The sequence below is a fragment of the Ruditapes philippinarum genome, unplaced genomic scaffold, assembly GCF_026571515.1.
Source record: "Ruditapes philippinarum isolate M1 unplaced genomic scaffold, ASM2657151v2 ctg4295_1_1_1_1, whole genome shotgun sequence".
In the NCBI taxonomy this organism is placed as follows: Eukaryota; Metazoa; Mollusca; class Bivalvia; order Venerida; family Veneridae; genus Ruditapes; species Ruditapes philippinarum.
In genome coordinates this window covers 127,766-154,883 of record NW_026854072.1, presented here as the reverse complement: position 1 = coordinate 154,883, position 27,118 = coordinate 127,766, and the positions used below count along the sequence as shown (strand labels likewise).

Here is a 27,118-nt window from a genome sequence, read left to right as displayed (position 1 = left end):
TACGGGAGAAATAGACTGAGATACGTTGATAGTGTTTGTTTGCGCAGTGACTTTTCATATATAATCATTTTTCATTTATAAATATTCATTTCTGTAAATAAATTTGTATATATTTTTCTGTTCTGAGTTGTTGGTTGTTTAGATAGCAATTGTGGTCGGCCTGGTATCCCATCGTAGTCCCTATTGTGACACTGTCAATTGTAGTGTTATGATTTATCATGGGGTTATAATAGTTAAAAAATGAAAAGGAAATTTAATGTATAAACCTACAAGGTGTATGTTTAAATGCGATAATATAAAACACAAGTACATTTTATTTTGACCATTCTTTATTGGGCTCTAAAATGAATATTGAGCAAACTTGATAACCAAATGGTTGTATCCCTGCTTAAAGTAAACAATTGATCTATGAAAAGCTTATATATTATCATATAATTGGATAAACCATTCCATAGCATCCAGTTTAACAAACATATGGGACAAACATGATATAATATATCAATAACAGAAATATTATGAAAGCAATGGCAAGACTGTTACCGAACACACAGGTTTATATTCTTCAGTTCAAACTGAACTCGCTTGAAATGTAAGCTACATTGCTAAATGCTTGACAAATCAAGTTGATTTTGTTAAACTAGGGTCAAGTATAATTTGTCAAAATGATCAAAGTTACTAGGACTATTCAGTACTAGAAAAATAGTCAGATAATTTAACATATACGCATTGGAATTGAAATGTTACACATCGTTTAGCATGTCTAACCTGCCGAAACAGGTGTGATTGATTAAAAAGAGTAATTGACTTCCAATATATTTGAAAGAGTCGAATGAGTCAACATAAAATGACTTAAGTACTTTCATAAAGCAAATCAATTGTTAAAAGCTATATTTTTAAATACATGAATGTTTACATTTATATGTAAGTATAATAAACCAAAGCAAATGCATTGTGTGTCTTATTTTAAATGCTTGGATGAATTGTTAATCTCCAAAAAAAAAGTTAATCTTACATAAATCATCATCATCATAATTATCATCATACTATGAATTATAATTGTTATTATACATAACTTAGAACACAATTTAATTTCTAGCTGCTGAACAACTTTAAGAAAAAATAATAATAATAAGAATAATAACAACAACAACAACAAAAACAACAACATTACATTGCTAAAACAAGCAACCTTATTTAGCACATTTCACAATTAATAAAAAAAATTAGGAATATTGCATTGCTGTCGTGAAGTTGTATTTCCACATTGTAACTTAAGGGAAATAACCCATCATAATAGCACTCGTGCAATAATTCCTGTATTTATCGTACAAGCGCCAAGTTGTAATTAAATCTCAGTAAAGTCAAATGATCTATTTCGCTCCGTTACTCTACAAAAGCGAAAGGTAGCAGAGCGTAAGTTAAGGTATTGTTCTAATGCCTTTGTAGTGTTATTACAACGGCAGTTTCGATAGTTTTATCTTTCATAACAATTGTCATAAATAGGGATCCTAAACGTGTTTTACAATATTTAAATGTTTACTAGTTTATAGGTTGGTAAAAAAAAATCTGACGATAGTAGAAAATTGACAGAGAGTTTATAAAAAAATAGAAAAAAGTTGTGCGTTGTTTGGTAACAGATGCCTGTTAGATAACTGATGCCTGTTTGGTAACTGATTTATCTGTTAGACGAATATGTCATGTAACATATACAAATGAACATTTAAACATAATTTTAAAGTTTCGGTTTAATAAATTAATAGATTCATTAATGCAAACATGTAAATGCACTTCTTTGTTGAAAATTTGATTTTCTATGTAAGAAATTAATAAAGGGACTGTTCTATCTACATTCAATTTTGTATAAAAGGGACTCCACTGAAGTTTTTTGACATAACCTGACTGGTAAATCATTTTTCGGAGATTTGTTTAGCACACTTATTGGTGAAGATCTGGACAATAACTAGTGTGCAATTTTCAGGTCATTCCCTCAACCGGTTGTTTCAGAAAAATCACTTTTATAGAGAAAAATGAAAGGAAAAATGAAAACTGATGAATCGCTTTTCACTCAAATCCCGCTTAGCATCACGTAAAATCGATATTCAATACTCATAGCTTATTTCTTTATTATCCGTTGCAGATTTTTCCATTTTAAGCGATTCTCTTAATATTTGCAAGATTTTCAAATGTCATGTTTTTAAGCTTTTGAACCTCAGTGGAGTTCCTTTCATGATAGTGACAAAAAAATGTCTAACATAAAATGCAATAACATGGTATATACTACTCAAACTCTTCATATCACACACAAATGAAAAGACTCTATCGTTTCAAATTAAATTGAAACTTCTATTTGATATTGAATTGAACACTTCTCTCATAATCGGAACAGGTTGCAAGAGTATAGCATATATGAACAGATTTGCAATCGACAACTTTTATCTTATAAACCACCATAAAATGCTTGTACATAACTGAACCAGACTGTCACCGTGTCCTTTTCAGTTGCACTGTCGTACTGTCTTTCTTGCTGTTGTTTCATCCTCTATATCAATACCACTGTCATCTTGTGGAATCTAAATGATAGATATTATAATATTATGTTAAACAAAGCACATATTTGCAATGGTATTGCCACATACAGATTTCACTATTTCATGACGAGATTCTCAATATTAAGTAATTATTTTGAATTGGACAATACAGATATTGTAAGAAATCTTACGAACTAACCAGTAGTATACTAAGGCAAGATAAACAATTACTAATATGATGTTGCTTTTTTTAGGTTCCCGTGCTGTCGTTACCAACTACATAGGCCCAATTACTTATAACTAACAATAAGTTCGATGCAATTTAAGTAAATTAGTACAAAAACAATCAAAATTGAGTGTTAAATCACCATTTTCTAGAAGGCCGTGTCATAGTTATACTAAAATAAACTTGCATTTGTGTGAAATAGCTAGTAATACAATTGCTGTTTCTAACGCGTACAAATCCTTTGTCTTTTTAAAAGAAACAAAGGGAACGCAAAATTTTATTCCCACAATCAGTAACGTAGCGAAGCATGAGGTAGTTATCGTAATGTGTAACGATGATTTCGAAAGGTACTATCCCCCGTTAATATGAAAAACGTTCGAGCTCAATCTAAAAGGATCGATGAAAATGTTTCAAATTTCGCAAGTTGCAGGTTCTTTGATTCTAAGTTACCTTTAGAAGCTGCATCATTGGCTCTTCATCTGAATGTTCGTGTGCAGGCCTGTCACTCGCTTTTGAATGTGTTTTCATGATATCCCCTTGCTTCGGAAGAAGTCTTTCAAGACTTGGATGCATTATATTTACATTAATTTCTTTACCTCGAATACGTATTGGATTGTTTTCAGTTTTATTATTATTTATGACCATATCTGTGAATATATGATATATTTTAACATTATTATGAAAATAAAATGCTTTTTGGAAATTCTGGATAGAAAAACAAAGCATAAACAGTATATTTGTCAAGTTTTAAAAAGAGAATTAAAAAAGATAAGAAAACCTTCCCGTAAAGTAATAAAACAAGAACAACATTAAAATGTATTTCATGCTATATGATTTATGTGACAGTCTTCAAATGATACATGACTAAGACATAGAAGTTATTGCAGTAAACAGTGTATCTCCATAAAATATATGTCATTGTGGGGAAAGATATATTTTTGCGGAAAATCAGTTATTGTAGGTTGAAGGACACATTAGTTACTGTGGTGAATAAGTTATTAGTTATTGTGGTGAATAATACATCTTTATGAACTATAAATCATTCCGGGATATATATCATTAAATTTGTTGATTTAAATAGATTATATGGATTTTATAAATGCATGTGCTTGTAATCAAGTATTTAATGAAAAAGTTGATTACTTTTCTCGTATGCTGGGTGTCGTTGATCCGTTGTTTGATCCCCACCTATAAAGGTACAAAAATGTTTGTATTTTACTACAATTACACCTTTATTTCATAGAACTTCGATTTCCAAGAGTCATAATGATTGTCAATTGAATATTTCAGAATAAAATACAAAATATGAATTAGTCTATTTGTTAAAAGACACATTTTGGATACAGCGTTTAATAAAAAAGGGCGAGTGAACAATACCACTGAAATGGTAACCGCTATGACAGTAAAGCAACAAACAGAAACTTGACAAATAAACCGGGAAAGACACAGAATAATGGATGTTAAAATAGCATTTTTGCTTTATGGCTGCGTCGTTGATTTTTATGACGTTAGCAGTCAATTGGCAGTAAAAATGAAAAGTAACGGAGTCGCAAATTCGGCACGGTTGTGTAATAAATAACAAATACATACCAGGTTACATGAATAATAGAAAAAAATATCAAAAAGAGATATACAACATAAGAGATATACTACAAGTTATAACAACATTAGAAACAGCCGTCCCACAACGTCAAACTTTATATATCATATTTATTCTGGTACTATTCGTGCCATTAATTTAAACTGAACAAAATTAACTGCTTTATCGACAATAACAGAGAATTAATCCGTAAATTCATTTATTTAAAAAAAATATATACTTTTTCAATAATAATATAATAATAAAAACGCTGAGATATATCACCTTGTGCTTCAGGGTCTTGTCGAGGAGAATCTAAAAAAATAAATAAATAAATAAATAAGTTAAATTCTTCACTGGCATAACATACATGTACTTTTCCATGCAAAAGTCGTGGTGAAACTTACACCAAATTTTTACATTATTCACACTGTATTTGGGGCGTCAATTTTCTGTTAGTATTGATTTTATCGATTCAAGCTATGCATACATATGAAGTAATATATGTAACACTAAAGTTTTTTTCCTTTGTTCGACGTAAGTGACTGGCCTTTTTTACACTCTCATTCACATGTTACATCGAACTTGCTGAGCCTTAAAGTAAAAAAAATGGCTTAAAACTTAATGTACACCCCCTTTTAACAATAGTCGTTGCGTGTTGTTGGTCCATTGTTTGATCCCCATTTATAAAGGTACAAAAATGTCTTTATTTCATAGAACTTCGATTTACAAGTTGAGAAAACTAACATTACAATATTAGATTATTAAGAACATTAAGTCATATTTGTGCTATTTCAAGTCCGATTCGGGTCATTTTTCAGAATTGAAATAATTATTCTGGAAAACGAATTGAGACAATAAACTAACATTTTGCACACACGTTATTAGTCTTCAACTATATCAAATGGAACATTAATCTAGAAAAAATATTTCCAGTCATGTCATGTGCAAAGACACCAGGGTAGTCCGTTTTGTACAAGCTTCAATTATCTAATCTTACTTGTTATCTTTACAATTAAAATCGATACCATTTGTATGCGTGAAATAATTTTTTAGTTTAAAATAATATTTATTGCAACTATTCTATTGATTATTTTTTGAGTGTATGTTCAATACTGAATGTATTGCATGAGTTGAATAAAATAATGTTATGCTCGTGCAATACCATTTTTACGGAGCCGCAAAATTGGCACGGGTGTGTGATAAATAACAAAAAAAATGTCAGGTAAAATGAATAATCCAAAAAAGAGATATATAGTGCAAACTTTATAACAACATAAGAAACAGCCCTCCAAAAACGTCGAACATTTATATATCATATTTATTCTGGTAATTTTATGCAATTATTTTTTACTGAACAAAATTAATTGTTTTATAGAAAACTTTGAAAGGCTTTTTAAAAGAATTTATAAATTAAATTCATTTATTTAAAAAATATACTTATTCAATAATAATAAAAACAGAGAGAAAGAGATCACCTTTTGCTTCAGGGTCTTGTCGAGGAGAACCTATTAGAATAAATACAAGAAAATAAATTAATAAATACATTCTTGAAATAGTGTTTATATTAGCACTCACTGGCATAACATACATGTACTTTTCCATGCAAAAGTCGTGGTGAAACTTACACCAAATTTTACATTATTCACACTGTATTCCGGGCGTCAATTTTCTGTTAGCATTGATTTTATCGATTCAAGCTATGCATACATATGACGTAATATATATAACACTAAGTCTTTTTCCTTTGTCGCAAGTGACTGAAAGTTTTTATACTCTCGCTTTCATGTGTTATCTCGAACTTGCTGAACCTTAAAGTTAAAATCTTAAATCTTAATGTACACCCCAACCTCACAAATAAAAAAAACCAAATTTACAGAAAAAGAACACACACGCACGCACACACGCACAAACGCACACACGCGCGCACACACATACACACACACACACATTCTTCTAACTTTAAACCTTACCCTAACACTATACTTACCCTAACCATAAACTAAATTTATGTCTATACCATGCTAGTTTTCTAAACCTTCAATGATACACGGAATGAATGTTAAAATGCCAAGGTACAACTTTTTTAACCTTATAATGTAGGTGAAACGTCACTTTGCATGTGTTAAGTTAACACACCCACTTCGAAATGTCAGATAAACAAACGCACACACACACGCGCACCCACGCACGCGTTCTAACAGCAACAACAGCAGCAATGGTCGAATATAGGATATCAATGTTCACCAGTTTCATAACCAACTTTCTTCTAAATGCCATGGCTGCAAATATTCCCGGTACCCAAAATAACATAACGCGAAATGGTAGATTGACCCTTTTCAAACTCGGCTTTAAAGAACAATTCAAAGTGATATCTCGAAAAGGTAAGATCAAATATAGGTTAGTTCAATAATGACGTTTTGTTAAAGAGTAGAATAAAATGAGAATATTATTTAACTCACCAATCACAAGAAATTTGATAATGAAGCTACATGAGAATAATAATAAATAATCAAATAACTCAAAATACAGTAGAAAAGAATATTTTTTGCTATAAAAGCTTATACAACCTCCGTGTATAACCAGTTACTAAAGGATATACAATAACGCGTGAATTGTGCAACATAAATGAAGAATAGTGAAAAAGAGCAACAAGGTAATTAATTGAGCAAATATTATTCATAATAATTCAAAATTGAAAGATACCAATTAGCACATATGGTTCTAAAAATATTTTCTTGAAACCGTTTGCATATATTACATAATGGCGCGCTCTATACTGTATTTTTTGTGGGGAATAAATCGAGTCAAAATATGCATATGCGTTTTATACAATGTTTTGCGGATAAGTAAAAATACTTTTTTAAGAATGAAACAAAACAACAGAAACAAGGAACACCAATGGAGTATAAGTTTGCTATTCTTTGTAAGAAATAGCACTATCAATGATAAATAACTTACCTTCCTTTCCCTTGCGATGGCGTTGAATGGCTACGTATACGACACTACCGACAATACCTGTTGAAATTGGAACAGGCTTTAAATTTAATCACTATATCTCTTATCATAATAACATTTTCAAAGTTAGTTCATGTAGAATGAGGTAAAATCGATATATTTAGAAGAAAATCATATGTTCGATTATTTATCTTTTTAAGTCGGGTTTAAATAAAAAAAATAAAAATTTGTAGCATGGTCAAGATTCAAAACGTTAAGAAGTCATTCAATTAAGTCCTAAATTTAAAGTGTTCTTTTATATCGTGACTTGACCTTCTTTTAGAATAAATTATTATTTAAATTAACCATTAAATGATTTAAAATATGAAGAATCAATTTAATTTTAATAATGCGTTTATATGCTCTTATATCTTATATAAACTATTTCGAAGTGTAAAACAAGGCTCCTAGTGTCATGATGTTATTTGATGATTATTCTTTAGTTTATTGAATTTGGTTTGAATCCCGCTAGAAACTTTGAACTCTTATATTCGAAAAGCTATCGAACATGTTTATATAAAGTCTAAGATTCCATTCTAAAACATGCATTACACCTGAAGTAATAGACGAAGTGGCACCATAAAGATTCCTCCAACAGTAATTATTATACGACACCATCCGTATAAATTGGAATCGATTCAATTTAACATAAGATAAACCAAAGAAAGATCACAACCCATGTTTTATAACATAAACATATTTATTTCGTGGTCTTTAAATACGTTTTGTCTCAACAAATCTCGTTAGAACCAAGTCTGCGTTTCATAGAAAATCCTTTGTTTATCCTAAATTCCATGACATAAGACCAAAATTCAGAATCTGAGTCTAAAACAAAGATTAAAGGTAAACTTAATGGATACCTGATATAATAGCTACAACAGCCACGACAGCAAGTATTGTTACTGTTACGCCAGATTCTGATGAATGGTTAATGTTAATTTCTGCAATATAAGAGAAAAATATAAATTTACCATTCTTCACTATTGGTTACAAAGAAATATTTAATCCGATTTCCCGGTAAAGGATTTTACATTGTATTGTGATTCTCTCTAAACATTTAAAGCGATTTATTATACCGTATGGCTTCTTTTCATGTAACGGCCGATAACTGTTCTTATCTTTTAGCATTTTTTCTACTATGATTATCCCCCTTGACTTAATCCGTAAGTATTTCATCTCGTGTGACAGACTAACACTATTATTTAAAAAAGTGATATATGTATGTTCTTTTATATGAAATATTAAGCTAATCTACCTTTTTCTTCTATATACCCATTAGACAAGTAAAACAGCCTTTATAGAAAATCTAACTAGAAACTTCTACAACCAAACAAAATTACAACACGATACCGCTAAATTATCTGTAACATTTGTCTTTATACACGTTAAAAATATTATATCCAGTTAAATGGTATCTTTGTCAATTTTCTTTTCTTTTTTTTTCAACGTTTTTATCAGTATCGTATATTGCTTTTCTATTTGATTTTACGAAGTAGAAACTGACAACAGAAGTAAGAAGGATACTTTTTAGTCAAATACTGTTTATAATAATTAACCAGTTTTATTTAGAAGTAGCTTATGCAAATTTTAGCATATGTAGAATGAATTGATGTAAGGAGAGGAAAACCGTTATAGATTCGCGGGTCTTATACTTGAGAAGGGATTGTGGGTTTCGAATCAGTGTTTGAATATCTATGATTGTGTTATATGCCCCGGTACATGTTTAAAGATGATTGTATTTGTGTCAGTTTCCAGAGGGTTATTTCCAAAGAGAAGTTTATTTTCACTATTTGTCGAAGTGTTGCTAGTATTTATTGACTTGTGTAAAGTGGACATGCTAGAAGAATGTGTATTGTGTCTTCAATTTAAAGTGACATTATGCTCATATTTTCATGGTCAAGTTGAGCTGAATTGACTTTATATTTGAAAAGAATGACTGTCAAAATGGTGTTTGACCAACAGTTGATATTGGAAAATGTTTAAGATAACATTACAAATCTGTCTAGTAAAATTTAAAAAGACTGCCCCACTCTTTTTATAAACTGAGCGTTAGAGGTAAATCCTAATGAATATGTACGGAAATTTCGTTTGGATCTGTGAGTTATTTATTGTATATGCGAACTTAACTATTGAATTAAAAGGAATTATGGCAAAATGAAACTTATTTTGACTTTTACCCGTTCACTCACTAAGCTCGTATATACCCTTGGATGGGCATAACGCCACTTTAATCCGAAATGCAAATTGGTCTTTCATTATTCTTTAAACTAGAACTATCAATAAATGTGATTAATACCCCCGCAGGACTGCTTCACAAATCAGGAAGTTACTAGTAACAGAATATCTTGCAAAAAAAAACTGAAATAGAGTTATGGTTGTGAGCAATTAAAGATAGTTGTGGTTCTTGTATGTTGCATTTCCTTTCAATGTGGTTGACCATTGATGAAGTTTATTTGAATTACTCTGTAATAAGTCCAAAAGAAGTTACGCTTGTCTTCTTTAGCACTGCACTGCCTCTCATTTCGCTTGACCATTGAATGAAGTTTCATTGAATTCTAAACATTAGGTTTTAGCTCACCTGAGCTTGCTCAGGGTGAGCTTTTAGGATCGGTGAATGTCCGTCGTCCGTCGTAAGTCCAGAATTGCTTGTGAACACTCTAGCGGTCGCATTTTTGCCTCAATCATCATCAAACTTGGTCAGGATGCTTATCTAGTTGAAAGCTCGGATGAGTTCGAACATGGCTCATCTCGAATGAAAAACTAGGTCACAAGAGCTAAAAATAGAAAAAACCTTGTGAACACTCTAGAGGTCACATTTTTGACCCAATCATCATCAAACTTGGTCAGGATGTTAGTCTAGGTGATAGCTCGGATGTGTTTGAACATGGGTCATCTCGGATGAAAAAGTAGGTCACAGGAGCTATAAATAGAAAAACCTTGTGAATACTCTAGTGGTCACATTTTTGAACCAATCATCATCAAACTTGGTAAGAATGCTTGTCTAGTCAATTGCTTGGATAAGTTCGAACATGAGTCATCTCTGATGAAAAACTAGGTCACAGGAGCTAAAAATAGAAAAACCTTGTGAACACTCTAATGGTCACATTTTTGACCCAATCATCATCAAACTTTGTCAGGATGCTTGTTTAGATTATAGCTCAAATGAGTTTGAATATATGTCATCTCGGATGAAAAACTAGGTCACCGGAGCTATAAATAGAAAAACCTTGTTAACACTCTAGCGGTCACATTTTTGCATCAATCATCATCAAACTTGGTCAGGATGCTTATCTAGTTGATAGCTCAGATGAGTTGGAACATGGGTCATCTCAGATGAAAAAGTAGGTCACCGGAGCTAAAAATAGAAAGAAAAACCTTGTTAACACTCTAGCGGTCACATTTTTGCATCAGGCATCATCAAACTTGGTCAAGATGTTTGTCTAGGTGATAGCTCAGATGAGTTTGAACATGGGTCATCTCGGATGAAAAAGTAGGTCACCGGAGCTAAAAATAGAAAAACCTTGTTAACACTCTAGCGGTCACATTTTTGCATCAATCATCATCAAACTTGGTCAGGATGCTTATCTAGTTGATAGCTCGGATGACGTCGAACATGGGTCATCTAGGATGAAAAACTAGGTCACTGGAGCTAAAAATAGAAAAACCTTGTAAACACTCTAGTGGTCACAATTTTGACTCAATTGTCATCAAACTTGGTCAGGAAACTTGTCTAGGTCATTGCTGGGAATAAATCGAACATGGGACATCTCGGATGAAAAACTAGGTCACAGGAGCTAAAAATAGAAAAATCTTGTTAACACTCTAGTGGCTACTGTTGTGATCCAAATATTCTGTTTATTGGTCTGACAGTTTGTTTTGATGATTTCTAAGTCAAGATCGAACATGGGTCATCTTGGATGAAAAACTAGGTCACACCGCCCAAATATGGAAAAACCTTGTTAACATTCTAGTGGTCACATTTTCGACTCAATTATCATCAAACTTGGTCAGGATGCTTGTTGGATGAGTTCGAAATCGCATGTGAAACTAGGTCACCGGAGCTAAAAATAGAAAAATCTTGTTAACACTCTAGTTGCTACTGTTTTGATCCAAGTATCCTGGAAATTGGTCTGAAAGTTTGTTTTGATGATTTCTAGGTCAAGTTTGAATATGTGTCACCTGGGTAAAAAACTAGGTCGCACTGCTCAAATATGGATAATCCTTGTTAACACTGTAGTGGTCACATTTTTGACTCACCTGTCATGAGACTTGGTCAGAATGCTTGTCTAGGTAATTGTTTGGATGAGTTTGATAAGTCAGGTGAGCGATCTAGGGCCATCATGGCCCTCTTGTTTAGGTTATGCACCTGACAAGGAAAAGGAACAAAGGGCAATAACTACAAATACTGAAGATGGAATTATGTTTATTGAACACTGCACTTCCCCTCATTGCGCTTGACCATTGTATGAAGTTGTATTGAATTCAAAATACTGGTTTTCAAGTTATGCAATGGACAAAAAAGTAACAAAGGGCAATTACTGTAATTAGTCCAAAATAGTGTTATGGTTCTTCTGCACTGCACTTCATCTCACTGCCCTTGACCATTGTATGAAATTTCTTTGAATTCCAACCATTAATTTTCAACTTATGCAATAAAAAGTAACAAAGGACAAAAAACTATTAAATGAGTCAAAAGTTTTGGTTTCTGTGCACTGCGCTTTCTCTCAATATACTTGACCATTGTATGAAATTGTATTGAATTCCAACTGGTAGTTTTCAAGTTATGCTCTGGACAATTAAAAAAATAAAAAAATAAAAAAGGCCAATAACTCTATAATTACTCTGAATAGAGTTATGGTTCTTGTGCACTGCCTTTCCTCTTATTGTGCTTAACCATTGTATGAAGTTGTTTTGAATTCAAACCAGTACTTTACAAGTTATGCTCTAGACAAGGAAAAGTTTCAAAGGGCAATTACTCTGTAATTAGTGAAGATTGAGTTATGGTTCTTGTGTACTGCACTTCCTCTCAATGTGCTTGACCATTATATGAAGTAATATTGAATTCCAACCATTACTCTTCAAGTTATAGTTCGGACAAACATAAAAAATGGAAAAATAACAAAGGGCAATAACTCTGTAATTCATCTAGATAGAGTTACTGGTTCTTGTGCACTGCCTTTCCTCTTATTGTGTTGACCGACCAACCGACCACCGAGATATTCCTGTATAAAAAGAGATGTCCTTTGAGAGAACAACAGTGCACGCGTAATCTAGCGTGTAGGATTTAGGTTTTCTGTTGCCTTCGAAATAGAAAGTTGACACTTCTTTTATGTTTTTATTTAAAGCATTTTTTAAATGAGAGTAGGTCGGAGGCTAAAAAATTCCAAGCCTTGATTGTCTACAAAAGAAAGAAATGGGGGGAGTGGAAAGTAACAAAGGACATTTGTTATATCGTAAGATTTGCAAAGACCTTAAGGAGTATAATGACCAACAAATGCTGGGTCCATGTTTGGGAGATGTGAGGGAGCAAGAGTGTTAACCTTCCAAAAGAAAAGAAACAAAAACAATGTTTTCCCAAACAGTATAAGCATAATTAAAGATTGGACGTATGAAAGAAAAGTTATTATTGTAGATAGCTTTCTCTCAAGGATGAGTTTGAAAGTTCTGAGAATAATGTTTTGTTGTTCATGCTTTGAATGTAGTTTGTCCAACAACTGTTATCCTGAGAAGGTAAATTCTAAGTGCTTGTAAATGTTGACTAGTTACTTTATGCATTGTTAAGAAGGATGGGTGGATGAACTGGTTTGTTTTGTTTACCTGTGCTACTAAGATTACATTGTTTAGAGGAACTGAAGGAAACAAGAGCCATGTCCCACCGAAAGTGTTTGCTCATTGGAAGAATGTATATGTAGTAGAGCAGAATAATTCAATTTTAAAATCTTTGGTAATGAAAACTGATGGCTGAAGTGATAACAGATTCGAAACTTATGTGAATACTGATGGCCGAAAATAACAAAGGGCAATAACTGAAAAATAATGCAGGGTAGGTTATCATTCTTATGTGCTGTACCCCTCCTCAGTAAAATCTATTCACCTGCACTCTTCCTCAATGAGATCCATCCACCTATGAAGTTTCAAGTTGATACCTCAAATACTTTTTGAGATAAGCTCCGGACAAAAAAGTATGAAAAGAATAAAAGGCAATAACTGAAAAATTATATAGGGAAGAGCTATCATTCTTGCACACAGCATTCCTCCTCAATAGGATCTATCCACCTATGACATTTCATGCTGACATCTCAATCACTTTTGAGATATGCTCCACTCAGGTGAAAAATTAAGTATGAAAAATAACAAAGGGCAATAATTCAAAAATTATGAAAGGTAGAGTTATAATTCTTATGCACTGCACACCTCCTGAGTAAGATCTATGCACCTATGAAGTTTCATGTTGATATCTCAAATACTTTTTGAGTTATGCTCTGGACAAAAATTAATTTTGAAAAATTACAAAGGGCAATAACTCAAAAATTATGCAGGGTAGAGTTATCAGTCTTGTGCACTGCACTCCTCCTCAATGAGATCCACCCACCTATGAAGTTTCAAGTTGATACCTCAAATACTTTTGGAGAGAAGCTCCGGACAAAATAGTATGAAAAATAACAAAGGACAATAACACAAAAAATGTATAGGGAAGAGTCATAATTCTTGTGCACAGCATTCCTCCTCAATATAATCTATCCACCTATGACATTTCATGTTGACATCTCAAACACTTTTTGAGTTATACTCCATTCAGGTGAAAAATTAAGTATAAAAAATAACAAAGGGCAATAACTCAAAAATTATGAAAAGTAGAGTTATCATTCTTGTGCAATGCACACCTCCTGAGTGAGATCTATGCACCTATGAAGTTTCATGTTCATATCTAAAATACTTTTTGAGTTATGCTCTGGACAAAAATTAATTTTGAAAAATTAGAAAGGGCAATAATTCAAAAATTATGAACGGTAGAGTTATCATTCTTATGCACTGCACACCTCCGGAGTGAGATCTATGCACCTATGAAGTTTCATGTTGATATCTCAAAGGCTTTTTGAGTTATGATCTGGACAAAATTAATTTTGAAAAAATTACAAAGGGCAATAACTCAAAAATTATGTAGGGTAGATATATCATTCTTGTGCACTGCACTCTTCCTCAATGAGATCCATCCACCTTTGATGCCTCAAATACTTTTGGAGAGAAGCTCCGGACAAAATAGTATGAAAATGAACAAAGGGCAATAACTCAAAAATTATATAGCAAAGAGTTATCGTTCTTGGGCACAGCATTCCTCCTCAATAAGATCTATCCACCTACAACATTTCATGTTGACATCTCAAACACTTTTTGAGTTATGCTCCACTCAGGTGAAAAATTAAGTATGAAAAATAACAAAGGGCAATAACTGAAAAAATATGAAAGGTAGAGTTATCATTCTTGTGCAATGCACACCTCCTGGGTGAGATATATATACCTATGAAGTTTCATGTTGATATCTCAAATACTTTTTGAGTAATGCTCTGGACAAAATCAATTTTGAAAAATAACAAAGGGCAATAACTCAAAAATTATACACATACAGGGTTGAGTTATCATTCTTGTGCACTGAACTCCTCCTCAATAAGGTCTATTTACCTATGAAGTTTCAAGTTGATACCTTAAATACTTTTTGAGATATGCTCCGGACAAAACTGTCGGACGGAAGGACGGACGGACGGAAGAACGGACGGAAGGACGGTCGGAGACTATTTTTATATCCCACGCCGCCTTTTCGGCGGGGGATTACAAGCCATTGTTGTGCCCACGAATTGATTATTTCAAGAACCTTGTTAAGCGGATTGAAGTAGTGACATAATTTTCGACACTGCTATACAAAGTTGTATTATCGACGAAGAGACCTATATGATGATATGCCATAAACGATCTCGTATACAATTTTGATGATATGATAAACAGATCTTACATTTGGTGTCAGTTATTAAAGACTTACATTATCTAAAGTCGTCGCAGAGATGTTACAAGGCAAAGTTATAATTGTGTTAGATTTGTTTCATTTGATACCTTATGAAATGACAACTTTTGTAAGATTCTACATATAAAGTACAGTTGTCTCTTAGTAACTTAACCCCGCTTTACTCGAACAATTTTTATCGGTTCAGTAAACAGTGTATGTTTTATAAAATATTATAACAAAGAAATATTCTAACTAGGAAGCTAAAGTGAATAGGTCTATAATTGGTACATATTCACAAATCTTCAAATATTGATAAAAAAAACAATAGAGATGAACATTTGGATATTGTTACAAAAAGTTGCTTGCAATAAAATTCTTGATAAAGTTATTAGTTATTTAGAATGAAAATTTTTATTTTATGAAAAATAATATTTGTTCTAGAACATTTTATTATCTGCTATATTAATATAAGTATGTAGTTTATCATGTATCTCACACTTGCAAACAACTTCCAAAATAATTTTTCGTGGTTTGTTGTTATGTCTTATACAAATACTTTCAACGTAATTCTTTACTGTATTTCAGATCTTCCGTTTTAGACCTATTCACTTTAAGAAATTAAATTAACCCATTTAGACATCTAGCCATACCCTTTAAGTGTGGAGAAGTTATCCTTCACATATAAGTTGTAAGATCACAGTGTTAGAAGTTATCTTTTTACCAGAAACATAAAAAGCATTATTGTATTCTTTAATATTTACCGAAGAAAACCATAGAGCAACTAATGTTAAATGTTATGTAGATATTTTTATTATTTTATAAACTCCCTTTAGTTACACGTTTAATCATATATTAAGACATATAACTACTTTTATCATATTTTAAGACATATAACTACCACGACTATGTGTGAAAAGAGAAGCAAATAAAAGATATCAAACATGAATTATTGTTAAACATTACCTTATCTTACTTCAATTATTTAAAATGTCAATGATTTTGACACTTGATCTGAAAACACAGATACTTTCACATCAATTATACTTTCGACCTGACATTAAACATTTAAGCATTATTGCAAGAACACGCTAAGCTTAAATGTTTTGTTTAACGAAATTGTAAAACAAAATTATTTCACCATTGTATGAAAGGATTGTGGTAAAAGGAGTGATTTATTTTCGTAATTGCAATTTGGTTTCATAACTTCAGCATGATGATTGTTTTTCAAAATAACGTTATTTACTTGATAACCAAAAGTAGGCAATTTGCCAACGCGTAATCTACTACTGAGACCTTGACCATTTAGCAAGGAACCTATATGGTGCATGCAACATATTGCCTACTTATGGCAGTCATGTATATTAATACACTTTGAAATCCCACCATGCATGTAGAAGTTATTGACATAACACAAACTCATTTTATTGACAAATACACTGTAGCACTTGCTAAATATCTTGCTAGCACCTGGTATAGCACACAGCCAGCACGGGTTGGAGCGAATTTTGTATCATAGTGACATCGATAGTAAGGGGTATATTTGCATAAGCAAATCAATTAAAATATGTCTATGCTTAAACAAATAATAATAGGTATAAAAAATTATAATTAATATAAATACATCACCTGTTTTTTCTTTAAAGTTGTTTTGAATTGCTTCAGACTTCTCCTCATTTGCTGATACGAAAGACACTTCCTCTTTCTTAGGTGTTATTTCTGTATAAGTTTTGACTATAGTATTCGTCGCTGAAAATGCATGGTCAGTCATCCTGAAAAAGGGAAAAAAACGCCCAAATTGTCAGAATTGAAAATATTGTGGTGTGGTAATTGCATGTTTACGTTCACTACCAACCCCAGCGCTGGCTTAAGCAGATTAAACATGAACAGAAGTCAAGTCTTTGAGAGTTTCTAATCAATTAATGATACCAATCTGATTGGAATCAGCTCTAAATAACGATCCGCTTTTAGATCTGAGCGTGACCATATACGAAGTTATTTCTGGTGACAATTCACACAGCCAATCATCGGTGAGCTTTCATAATTTTAAAAAGCGATGTGGTTTATAATTTTAATACTGGGAAAACAAATACTTAGTACGTAATTTTCACAATTTCGAGAACAAACATGGCGTTGTCCATATAGCCCGACAGGTAATCTGGCAAAACAATCTTTCCAATTAATAATTGACTTTATTTTTTCAAGTAATTGTTAAAAGTTACTTCAAATATTTTTTTCTTACAAATCAACAATTTGTTTAACTGCCACGTATACTTCTTATATTACCTATGTAAAAAGCCGGTTTGATTGCATGGCTAAAAATAGTTTTCTCGGGGAAATCCGACTTATAAAGAAGTGAAACAAATACCGTCGTCTTCAGATCAACATAAAAGAAATAAGTAGATCTGAACATAAGTGAGATTGTTAATGATACATACACTACCTTTATTTCATAAGTTGATATACACTTTTTAATAAATATTTCAATTGTACATATATGCGAAATTTATAATTAATAGCTAAGACTTTTACTCGTACGAAAGAAAAACATTATTTATATAAAAGGGATTAGGAAATGTTTTGGGAAGACATTTGTTTTAGCCATGTTTGTTATAGATAGTTTGCCATAACCATTTCTTTCTCTATATGATATATTTGTATATATATGATTAGGCATTTCTATGTTTAAATATTACGAAAAAATTTAATTCGGACCTTGCACTTTGATATTTCGCCACACCCGTCTCTTTTGTCTTAATCAAAATTAAGTAAAAACACATAAATCTAAATACAAAGCAATAATCTCATAACAAAAAGACACAAAACAAAAATCAATACTGGTGTATACATGTCGGAATTTAAATTAAACGCATAGTAATACAAACTATTATAACAGATATTTTTCACCTTTTATCAAATAATACAATAGGAATGTGAACAAACACTTGTATATAACCTTGCAAAACACCAATCCTTAAAACCACAACTATGTAAGAAAACTTCCCACATGTTACGTGTTCTATGTGAAATTTACGCAGAAGGATTAGTTATTTTTGCGACTTGGTTTTCTAATTCCACTTACGTGACAGCATTTTTCTCTTTCGGCTTGCACATTAGTGAATCATTCCAATCCCTTTCGTCGGTAGATTCACATTTCTCTACGCACGAACAGTCTGAGACAGAGAAACAAAATACTAAGTACTGAACTCATATTTAATCAATAGAACGAACATACCTCGGCTTCATTATACAGTGTATTTTCAATCCGTTAAAAGGGGGAAAAACAAATATGTACAACTAATTAAAGAATTATTGAAGACATTTTAATAGAGAACAACTTTCATTGTCATTGTTTTTTTAAACATTGTCCTACACTTGTTTAAGTCACGTTCACATATCTATAGAAATGAGTTATTATTTCAAGTGTGTCTGTTATTATAATAATCTCGAATTTTCTTACATGAAAGAATTCAAAGTCCTTGTAGGGATTTGAACCCACAGCGATAAGGGAAAAATAGTTTGAAATAAACGAATTTAAACAATCGGCCCCTTTTTCCTTATGTAAAAATACATGTACATTGCATGCCTATTGCTATAGATGTTCAGAATAAATTTTTAATAAACATACCTGGCATTAACTCTTCACCTTTTTCACAACGTATTCCAAGGTCATCATCTGCAACAACGCACTCGTCTTCACTTGACCCGATCTCAAAATACGTTGTGCGATTTGCATTGCAATAGCCTTCCTCGGCGTGGCAGCGTGCCAAAGCTCGTTTTCCGTCTGTCTCTGTTGTCGCCCGAACAATAATAGAGTCGTCCTTGACACAAGGGCTAAAACAATTGACCCCATTCACTTGGGCATATCCGGGCTGACACGCAATGCTACAGACATGAACTTGATTCAAATCGTTTGGAATAATCACAGCTATGCTTCTTTTTCCTGTAATATAAAAAGTACAGACATGTGATTTAAATCTTGTGTTATTTAATTGCAACATAAGTAACAGCAGTATTTAGATGCACGCATCCCTAACAAACCCAGCAACAAATGACCTCCAGCAAGGAGTCTAGCAAGGCATTAAACATAAGTCGGAGCAATAAACAAGTCTTGCATGCAGGAATACATAGTGGCGATTACTTGAAACGGCCAGTATCAAAGGCACTATTTGAAAGTTTAACCAGTTACTGGTGCAGAAAACCTTAGTGTTAGCCCCAGGATGTTCCTATTAAACGTGACAGTGTAAATAATATTCATGAATCCGAGCAAAATTAAAAGCTGTTATAGTTACAACAGGCGAAATAAGTAAATTACAGAAATGATCATGTTGACTTCTTTCCTTTCAAACATTTTGATATAAAGATAAATCAGACAGAAATAACATACAAGAGAACTTAATATGTAAAGAGGTAGATTCTACTCACGTTTATCACACTTGTCAGCTTTCCCACATATATGAACGGTGTTGTCGTTAGGTTTGTCCAAACAATAGTAATGTTTCCTCCGACATACGTCTTTGTAACACTGTAAATGGTAATCGTTATGCAAACCCTCGTTGATATGACATTTTGTTAAATTACTATATGAACACTCTTCTGGTTGCACCATCCTTTCAAATGTATAGTTTGAAAATATTTCAACATCTAAGGGCAACTCAGAGCTACTGAACACTTGTTGAGTATTTAAATCTGAACTCACAGCTATTGTCAGCAGTTGCTGAACAATAATTATCGCAATAAAAATGAATCCACTCATATTTCTAATAGCTATCACGGAGTGATCTTCAATTGGTATGCTTAACTGAAATAAAAAACAAAAACAACATTAGGTTCTTTTTTATCTCAAATGTATTGTTTTATTAAGATTATTAATTTATGAAGATTTTAACTTCTTTTCATAACTACATGAACTATATATGTTCAATAATTCATATTAAAGTCATTAAACGTAATGTAATTGCATGTAGGTACTAACTTTTATGTCTTCATTCTGACAAATAATGTAAAATGAAATATGCAATACTATATAAAAACAGGCTGGAACTAATAATTTAGGACATTTTTTATTATTCAGTAAAATCTAGGCCATAATACATGTATAACCATATTATTTCATAAAATAATAAATTATCTTTTTTCATAATTAATGATAATATTTAGACCATTGTAATACTTTAACTTTTAAGACTATCGAAGTCTCACGCCGGTTAGCTAAAATTTCTCGTATTTACACCTTTGAATAAACATAGCCTTTCAAATCAAGATAAGACACAATGGCGGCTTTTTTCGTCTGAATGGAAAGGCTCCAATTACTTGTCCCGATATATTTTACTTAGGTAAAGTCCCCGAAATTTCTCAAAACAATTTTATTTTTAGTGTAATGTCACAGTATAGAAAGCTTCTCACTTTCTGTATATCGCTTGCTTTTTTTGCTTTGTAGCAGTCGGTATAGTTATAGTGATTTAATGCTTTGTATGAAATTAAAAAAAAAGTCCCTTTGTTTTCTTTTTGCTACCTTTTTGTCTGTCATGTGTTACTTTCTCCTGGAGATAAACATCTTAGATGGTCAAAATACGTTATTAAAAACATTATTAAACATGCTTTGTCTTTCTAAAGAAGTAAACTGTTATTTATTTTAAGAATTTCTTAGGCTTTATGTGCCTTAAACTATTTCCTAAACGGGTGGTTTATGTTTTAAACTCTTTAGTTAGGTATTAAATTTCTTTTGAGATCAGTGCAAATGATTTGGTTCAAAACACCACTTTGAAACTGGGGTGAATATAATATATAGCTATAACTGTTGCCTTTTATCAAAACCGTATCATGTTTTTTTAATGTTTTCTTTCAAAACATTGTGTGCACTGAGAATAAACTTTATGTAGCCGCCGTTAACACTAAAAAATCAGAAGAGCTTTTTACAGAAAAACGGAAACCCTAAAGAACGCCCAAAACGGCGAAATTGTAAAATGCTGCATGATCGGTTTTATTGTGCATGTAAATGGATTGTACTGGAAATTGCAAGCTACCGTCCCCTAGCACCGCTTAATTTAAACATAAAAATGGTGCCATTTCGAGTTTAAAAACAGATGTGCTTAAGGGCGGATATAACCGACTTGTTTGCAGTCAAACATTTGGCAATAAGGTGAGACAAAAGTCCCAGGTTATAAAAAAAATAATGATACAAACTCAAATCCAAGGTATTTGATTGATAAGAAACCAACACAGAATGTATATTGGCCAATGAAATTCCTAAGTTTCAAGACAGAACTCAGATTTATAACCTCGAGGCTAGGTGTCAATCTTTGACAAACGAATCAATCGTCCGGATATCAGCCAAAATCCAACGGTGATTTTAAGATGTTAAGCCTGCGTCACATTACACTCCGATTAGGTTTACGATGGGGTACCGATGTCGGAACGGGCTGAAATTGACAATTTTTAAAGGTCTCCGGCAAGTGACCCTCAGGTGTCAAGTCACCGGTAGGGCACCGTACAGGTAATCGGAGAATTTTTGTGAAGGGTTATTATTAGCAGACACGGTAAAATACCCTCCAATACCCGATCGGACAACTTTGGTTATCGGTTACATACCGGTGAAAACTTTTACCTCCTGGGCGCCAATTTTTCTTCCATTTTCCGAGCGGTATGTGAGCGGTGACCGAAGGCGTCTCGACAGGTTACTGACCAGGGCCCGGACGGATGCAGAACGTTGCACGTATAGTCCTAAGGTGTCCGTAAGGATAGCGTTAGGGTTATTAAACGGACCTTACGGAGGTAAAGCCTTGGACTGTGAATTAGGCGATCAGTGTTCAATTCTTGGACAAGGGTGAAGGTCACTTTCGTTGAATAGAAGTTATCGGTATCAGTACCGAAAGTGAAAGAGATTATTACTGTTTAACTGTTTGACAGACTGTCCAGGAACGATGCAGTGGCTGAACTGTGCTCTGGTATGTATATTCAAGTTGGCTTACTGCCATAGTCATCAGGGTAAATCATAGATACCACTATCATCCTCTCATTAACTAGTGTGCAGAGCTGAATCAGTTAAAACGCTAGAAATGTAATCTGGACATTGTGGATTAGATTTCCGGGATGACCAACTGAAATTACTAAGAATCTTTTGGACGAGACTTTAAAGCATAGTCCCGTGTATGTATGCATAAACACTTGAATAGGTGAAGAAAAAGGAAAGATTGTTTGGTGTACTGCTTTGCTCCTTGGCGGTGGTCATCCTGTGTTGCTGTATAGTGTCGTGGTTGCGTTCAGTGAACGCCGCCTTCCTTATTTATCTTGTTTTTCATATTTTTTCTTAAATTGTGGCATCCTGCTACATTTTTGTATCTGTATCTTACACTTTCCTCCAAAATCTAAAAAGACTAATACTCTTCTGGCGGGCAACCGATGGCAAGTATTAAGAAACTCAATAACACACACATATTCTCTCAGTTTTCACAAGTCTTCCCGTACATTTAATCAATGATGTTATATTTTCGATCCCTTAAGATCGTTCAGCACGACATTATTGTTGTGTATACATGTTATGTGGTACTTTAAGTTTCTTCTATTTGGTCTTTTTCAACTTGGGTGGTTCCAGTATTCCTACTTGAATACTGTATAATCACCCATAGGATATGTTGCCTGTTACTAAATTTGTCTTTTGACGTCATATCCGTCATATGCAAGCTTCATAACCTCAGATCCCCTTTCAAAATTTCATTTTATTTAGTTCCGCTCATTGTTTTCTCGTTTAGGGCACAAGCATTCCTTTACTTGGGGACCATACGCCGCTTTTCATGGAATGGCACTACTGTGTCATATTGAAGGTTCCATGATAATCGCCATATGAACACATCTGCGGATGTTTCTAAATTCAAAATTTCACCATTTTCGTGTTTAATGTTGAATTCTGCTTAAGCCGGTAACTTGCACTTTCCATTACCGTCCATGAACAGGCTCAGTCAAACCGAGCCTGCAACCTTTTACAATTTTGTTGTGTTGGGCTTTCTTTAGGGATTCTGTATTTCTCTATTTCACACAGGTCAGAGGTTTCATTGAACGCCGCCTTTCCTTGTTGATCTTGTTTATCATATTTTCTTAAAGTTTTTCAAGTTTCATTTACAATATTTTATGGAAAACTATGACTTCAGAGTGTAATATACCATCCAAAACAGAAAGCAAAGACGGGGTGGTGGAGAAATAAGAGTGGAAGAAGGCAATGAAAATGCCATCAAAAGAGGGGGTGTGAAAACCAGAAAAAGGATACCCATACATTTTAACCCGTTGAAGCCGCCGAATACGCAATTTTCCATTTACCTTTTAAAACCGTACGATTGTTGCAAACAGGCCAGATAACGGAAGGCAATTGGAAATTTATCGTACGGTAGTCTGTCGGTTACCTTTAGTATATCGACCGGTGTCTAGAAAGAAGATGCCAAGGGTTTTCACTGGGTGACCGGACGAGTACCCTTCGGAATACCTAATGGACTACAGAGGGAGGATGACCGCCCACTTCTTCTAGGACATGATTGAAATCTCAAATCATCAACGATGTCCCATCGATCCCTCTATATCAGCCGGTCCCGCTTGTAATGTGGCGTAGGCATTAGTTGTCAGATGTAGCAATCGGTCTCTTACAATGATTTCTGTATTAACTATCTCTATCGCAATTTGTTTAAAATCAGAATATTTCCTTTCATTTGTTTTAATGCTTTAAACTTTTAATAAGCCCAATTGCCACGGAAACAGTATCGTGCAATATTTAAGAAATGTATTTCGCTCTTTTTTTGTAAAAAAAATGGACATTGTTTATCTAAAACCATTAACTGTTTTGATTTCTCAATTGCTTTTATTTCCTTTTAAAATATTATGACTTACCCAGCCACCTGTATTTAAATGTTGAATTGAATAAACAAAATTTAAATTGAGTAAAACTTGAATCAAATTCGTTTAATAAATGTAATATAAAACACCAATACAATTCATATGAATGAAATTATTCTCAATTTCGTATGTCGAATGAAATTAAATCCAATCTTATTCCTTGCTCACCTCTTACTTTTAACACATTCAGTAATGCTGTAATTAATAAATACGAAAGGGAATAACATTTTTGATAAAAAATGTCTGGAATCACTTTCATCATTGTGTGATCGTTTACTAAGTAAGTCCTTTAATCAATGTAAGTGTAAGTGACAAAATCTATAACAAGTACCTTGTCGAAGTTAAACAGATGCAATCCCAACATGTATTATTACATCTATATAATTATATCATATCGTTTTGTATCGAAATTCATTTCAACACCGTCAAAAACAGTCGAATATAACAATCTTTTAAAGTGGAAATTTATTTAGAGGAAGGGAAAACATTAGACATTGCTTATATACTAATCTTTCGAATTGAAGGACTGATAACTATGAAAGTTTGTAAAACACGTCACCGTCAAATTCATGGGAATACCCGGTATTTTCGAAACGCAGTAACAGGACAATTTTATTAGAATGGGATTCCAGTCCTCGGACTCTTTCAAAATATATTCTGATCTAAGCAGATGTTAATACGTGTACGATCATTGATGTTTGATAATTCATTTATTTCCGTGTGATTAGGAGGAAGATTATAAACTTACGATTCCGTTAAGAAATTAATATATGTACGGAAAACAAGAATATTCAACAGTGTACAAACATGTTATTGAGGACAAAAATATTTATCTATAAAAGATTAATTAATAATAATATTATATAAAACAGATTTATTTATTATTCTTAATCTTAGATATTATATAAAATTTAAGCTATAATTTTAACTGAAATATTCAAGTTTATGTCAGACGACACTGTTAATTATTTCAACTTAATATCGAATGTCACGCAGAATTGTTAGGATTGTCTAACAGCCGACCCGAATGACGTATTGAAAAATAATATCTATTTGTAAGCCAAAGAAAAAAAATGAAGTATATATCATTTATTATTAAAAGCTAAACTCCTTTATATATCATGATGACATAGTTTTTTATCCATATATAGTACTGCACAACAGTACTCATGCTCAGTCTCAGGGATGTATTTAGAACCGTATACATGTATATACGGAGCTACAAAACCCTCCCCGTGTATTTCTTACAGGAACTGTACGAGATAAATAGTCCACTGGCATTTTTTTAATTCGATAAACACAACTTGACATTTTATATTAATATTTAATTTATCCCGAAAACTATTATTAAGGAAGAACGTTCTTGGTACTGAAGCTGAATCTGTGCAGGAAAGTGGCTAAGACTGAAACGATAAGGTCTACTGTTAAGCCTTGTGAACGATCACTATGGGTATGAAGGGTCCTGTCTTATTTGCTGGGTATAAGCGGTTTTACAGTGGAAAACCGGGTGGTTTCCTATGCAGAAATCCTCGATTAAAAAACAAAGTAATACACCTTCAATGGGCACTAAACATGACAATTTAACACACAAGGCGATGCCCGCCCCGCTTCTTCTCCTTACTTATTTTTTTTCGCTTTAAATGTTTCTATTCTCATTCTTAAATCATGCAAAGTTTAATTAATTTCTATAATACTGTATATATTGCTGTAGTATACGCCATTAAATCATTTTAGCTATTTAAATGAACTATTCATAGACATTACTTTATAATACGTCAAAATACGCTTAAAGTTTTATATTACTCCTTCATTTGTGTGTCCTTTAGTGACGTGTAGAAACCTTGTGGCAAGGTGACAACAATCCGAAAAAAAACTTGTCAAACCAGTTATTAAAGTATCTATTTTTAGTAAATTTAATGTACCAAAAATTTCTCTGATGAAATACGATTAAGGTACCAACGCCCACTTATGACTTCAACTAATTTGTCAATGTAATTTAAACGATCGACTGTTATAATGCATATTTGACCAACAGTTGATATTGTAAAATGTTTGAAATGTTAATTCGATATAAATCTACCAAGTATATAAAAAGACTGATCCACTTTTTAAAAAAGATTAAATATCGAAAATGCTCATGAACCAAATGCACGTTCTGCAAGAAACGATTAAAGACGCACGTCAGCGTATAAGTATATTAATTTCGAGCTATTCATGAAACAAAGTAAAGAGAAAATACCTTTTAACACATTAATTTAACTATTACATCCGAAAAATCATGTTTAAATAATTCTATTTAATTAAATTCCGTACACAGTCGATAAAGAAATGGCCGTCAGACAGCGCGCAAAATCTGATTAGCTTATTACACAAATGGCGGTAGACAGTGCGCAAAATCGGATTGGCTAATTGAATGTAAGCGCTTAATATTTATAAGTTTCAAACAAAATATTTTGAACCAAATATTTGCCCATGTTCCGTCAGCATGTACGAATATATTTTTCCGTTCTTATTTGGAATTAAGCTGTAAACAAGCATCGCGGATTTGCAAAAATAGAGTGTTGTTTGTATTTAATCTTAAATTCATAATTACATTGTTTGAAATTATTTGTTAATGATTTTGAGTATGGAATTGGTAGAGAAGGTGATAAACTTTTCATTAAAAGCTTTAAAGGCAAGACAATTGACGTTTATTTTTTTATAAGCTTTGCGTTTATTAGCAATAACTATTTGACGTCGGGCTTGACCATCATCAACTTTAAAAAGCCGTAACGTCTGATATATTGAACTACACTACATCCATACTGTTCATGAAAGAAAAACTAACAAAGCTTGAACACCAACTCTCATTAACACAGACTCTCAGTCGTGGTAAGCCTACATTTAAAGTTAGATAATTTAAGTCATTTCTA

General features: G+C 32.7%; 1 protein-coding gene across 3 annotated transcripts; it reads right to left on the bottom strand.

Annotated features, from left to right (window-relative positions):
* Positions 1-337: 337 nt before the first annotated feature.
* LOC132738859 (uncharacterized) lies at positions 338-26,584 on the bottom strand. 3 transcript variants are annotated; one of them, XM_060726467.1, is made up of 12 exons: positions 26,446-26,584; positions 19,752-20,127; positions 18,955-19,269; positions 18,409-18,499; positions 16,956-17,098; positions 8,191-8,271; positions 7,295-7,351; positions 5,812-5,841; positions 4,619-4,648; positions 3,898-3,942; positions 3,205-3,401; positions 338-2,570 (listed from the first exon to the last, which is right to left on the bottom strand). In XM_060726467.1, exons 2-12 carry the CDS (start codon positions 20,080-20,082, stop codon positions 2,496-2,498), a joined length of 1,395 nt encoding a protein of 464 aa, XP_060582450.1. In that variant the 5' UTR covers positions 20,083-20,127; positions 26,446-26,584; the 3' UTR covers positions 338-2,495. The 3 variants fall into 3 exon arrangements, with proteins under 3 accessions (XP_060582450.1, XP_060582448.1, XP_060582449.1); XM_060726465.1 differs by lacking the exon at positions 26,446-26,584 and adding an exon at positions 24,538-24,669; XM_060726466.1 differs by lacking the exons at positions 5,812-5,841; positions 26,446-26,584 and adding an exon at positions 24,538-24,669.
* Between the last annotated feature and the right edge of the window lie 534 nt (positions 26,585-27,118).

What these genes read in the sequence shown, in the direction of transcription:
- LOC132738859 (XM_060726465.1), bottom strand. Translation starts at nt 24,570, where the DNA reads ATGTTGGGATTGCATCTGTTTAACTTCGACAAG. An exon ending in ACAAGACCCTGAAGCAAAAG is followed by an intron (nt 4,649 to 5,811) that starts GTGATCTCTTTC and finishes TTATTTTTTTAG; the next exon opens with ATTCTCCTCGACAAGACCCT. An exon ending in ACAAGACCCTGAAGCACAAG is followed by an intron (nt 3,943 to 4,618) that starts GTGATATATCTC and finishes GTACCTTTATAG; the next exon opens with GTGGGGATCAAACAACGGAT.